A 2,843-nucleotide genomic window follows, 5' to 3' on the forward strand; every position below is an offset into this window, starting at 1 on the left:
TTGGTTTCTCAAAACAGTAGTTAAAAAAGAGAGGGAAACAAGAGGCTGAGCAGGATCCTCCCTTTTTGGTCCCTTTCAGTGCCATCATGTGCATGGTGGATTGAAGTTGCCACATTTGTCCTCCTATTGAGCCCCAAAGTCCTTCTGGCACTAGCCAACAGTACAAAAACTCCAGCCTAAACCCTCTGCAGGACTCACTTATGATCCCTCACTGACTCCCATGGGGTTGAAATCTCCACCGTGATATCTTGCGCATCATTGGAGGGGGGATCATGTGGCATTAACAGGACAACCTGGTATTGATATTGACCCCATATTGGAGCCCTCTTTGGTTTAAATTCACAACTGTTTTAGCTAGCTCTTGCTTTTAATACATTTATTTACATGTGCGCATGTGTATGCTTTGAACTGATCATACTGAACAAATTTTAAACTTGATATGCGTTTTGATTGTGCATTATCGTTTGATCACAGTTAAGGATGTTATCGATGAGCAGACGGGAGAAGGGATGAGAGCTGAGCAATGGGGCAACTTTGATGGGTACGGACACAAAACTGAACAGAACCTACTAGCCTCTCTCTCTGTTACCCCCACCCATGACACTAGAGAATTGAGTAAGAGAAGAAAAATGAAAAGAAAGCAGAAACAGTTTATTTTCTGTTCTCTTTTGCTCAGGTTGTTTCCCATTGCATTGACAGTTAAAAAGAAAAGACTAAAATCAACTAGCAACCAAAAAAAAAAAAAAAAATACATGGATCTCTTGAAGATCTGTACAGATGCCTTCCATCTGTTCTTTTCTTGCTGATCACCATAATTTCTTCTTCTCACCTTCCTCCCTTGAATCCTATAGAGATGCAGACGAACCAAATGAACACGAGAGTACTGGAAATAAAAGAAACAACTTTCTGCGTTTCTCTCAGTTAATTTGACTTACTGATGTCGGCTTGATAGGAGCACATGATTTGAAATAACCCAAGTGTTTCCTCAACGCAGATTTCCCCTGGATGCAGCCATGGGGTTCTCAATCATTAAATAGATAAAGAACCCGAGGAAGAAGAATCTAAGAAAATGTACCTTGAACTGAGTAGCAGAGAAGCCACAGGAGAGCTCTAGCACATCCTCGGCAAAGATTTTGTTCTTGTTGTTGGTGTTAATGATGGCATTGCAACTTGTCTGCAGAGATTTCAACAGTCAAAGTTGAGCGAGACCCAGGTGAGATATGGGACTGAAAAACACAGAAGGGAGAGAGATTAATTGCTTGCCTTTGAGAGGCTGAAGAGAGGGGAGCTAGCAGTGTCATCAAGGGGAGAAGAATGAGGGTCTTGCTTTGTGTCAATCCTCCTCTTTTTCCCACCATTGTTAGAAGGGACAGCAGCAGATGAGGGAAAGCAGCAGCAGCAGTGCTCGTCGTCGTCATCGCGGAAATGGGGAGGCCCTGATGAGGCATCAGAGACCATTGAAAGGTCTTCTTCTTCCTCCTCCTCCTCCTCGTCTTGTAGCTGATGATATTGCATTGAGATTGCTTTGCTTTCATAGGATTTTTCAAAGTACATAGTCCACCCAGATTGGCATCCACTGGTGCAATCAGAGGAGGCTTTCTCCTCCTCTTCAAACTCCGTCTCATGATCCATTCGCTGCTTCATATTGGTCCTTGAAATGAGAACGAGAGAGAGGAAGTGAGCTGAGTTCAGTTGGAGGCTTGAAAAGAGAGTGAGAGTGAGAGAGAGAGGTTTTAGAGAGAGAGAGAGAGAGAGAGATGGGAGTGGCAGAAGAGAACGAATAGAATCCCACCCAAATCCCAGACTTGGCTTGGTTTGTCCTTTAGCAGTGCCATCCTTTTACAAATACACACCACATTGTTTTTCCTCGGTTCAGATGAAATTAAAACTGCCAGTTGGGCATTGGGCTCTTTGTTGGTGAGATGAAGCCTAGTGAAAAGAGCAGAGGAAGGAAAAAGTTAAGTAAAGCTAAACTCCTCTTATGTTTCTCTCTCTCCTCTCTCTCTCTCTCTCTCTTGAGAGGGCCACAACGGCTTCACATGCAATACAGCAAGGCACTGTGTACTCTTTACACGTTCATTATTTGCTTTCAAATCCCGTGAACAGAGGAAATGAAATGGGGCTGGTGGGGGGGGGGGTAGGAGAGAAGAGAGAGGTATGAGACACAGAGAGAGAGAGAGAGGAAGAACCAAACGTTGGGGCCTCCTCTCATCCAATGAAAACATACCATGATGCACCTCTCTCTCTCTCTCTCTAAAGTATCTATAAAATATGGGGGCCTCCTCTCATCTAATGAAGACATACAAATATTATACAATGATACACCTCTCTCTCTCTCTCTCTCTCTCTCTCTCAAGTCCAGGTGTCAGCCCCGATACAATAAGCCAGTCATCTGCACGTGTACCGTACTACACGTATTCGCTTTGGTACAAAGAGCAACCACATGCTCTTGTAGTCTACCTGCAGAAGGGTAGATAACCTGTACCTTTATGGAAAAATACATCTCTTGAGTGGAATGGGATTCACTGTTTCTATTGTTTTTGCTAATAAGATTAAGGGCATAAAACTTACCCCTAAATAGCTAATGATCATTGATGTATTATACTATAAGATTACAACATGTGCTTTACATTAAGTAGAAATATTTAGCATACATTGGATATTACATGTAGAGTGTGTTGTTGGTCCAACCCAAGATAAGGCCCATATGAAGTCCACATGAATTAGAACTCTATCTAGAAGATGATTTGGATGATGTATTTGAAATAAGAATATGTTTGGAGAACTCTATATATGAAAAAACTATCTTTTGTTTTTCAGATGAACAATAACCCGGTGCTACA

The 2,843-nt window shown here is 42.3% G+C and overlaps 2 protein-coding genes across 2 annotated transcripts in view; one reads left to right on the forward strand and one right to left on the reverse strand.

The window, feature by feature from the left end:
- The window catches only part of LOC109819656 (pentatricopeptide repeat-containing protein At2g01390), a 23,119-nt gene extending 22,370 nt beyond the window's left edge, over window positions 1-749 (forward strand). Inside the window, exon 4 of the transcript XR_002241579.1 lies at window positions 475-749. The gene's annotated coding sequence lies outside the window, so the exon portion shown is untranslated. The remainder of the gene's footprint in view (window positions 1-474) is intronic.
- Window positions 631-1,941, reverse strand: LOC109819657. Its single transcript, XM_020385462.1, has 4 exons — window positions 1,264-1,941; window positions 1,076-1,174; window positions 936-1,001; window positions 631-845 (listed from the first exon to the last, which is right to left on the reverse strand). The coding sequence occupies exons 1-4, from the start codon at window positions 1,642-1,644 to the stop codon at window positions 807-809; spliced, it is 585 nt and encodes a 194-aa protein (XP_020241051.1). The 5' UTR covers window positions 1,645-1,941; the 3' UTR covers window positions 631-806.

Source organism: Asparagus officinalis, chromosome 8, assembly GCF_001876935.1.
Source record: "Asparagus officinalis chromosome 8, Aspof.V1, whole genome shotgun sequence".
Classification (NCBI taxonomy): Eukaryota; Viridiplantae; Streptophyta; class Magnoliopsida; order Asparagales; family Asparagaceae; genus Asparagus; species Asparagus officinalis.

Coding starts and splice junctions, on each gene's coding strand:
- LOC109819657 (XM_020385462.1), bottom strand. CDS start 1,644: ATGAAGCAGCGAATGGATCATGAGACGGAGTTTGAAGAGGAGGAGAAA. Junction 1,002..1,075: donor TCTCTGCTACTCAGTTCAAG/GTACATTTTCTT, acceptor GGCTGCATCCAG/GGGAAATCTGCGTTGAGGAA. Junction 846..935: donor CTCCTATCAAGCCGACATCA/GTAAGTCAAATT, acceptor GCATCTCTATAG/GATTCAAGGGAGGAAGGTGA.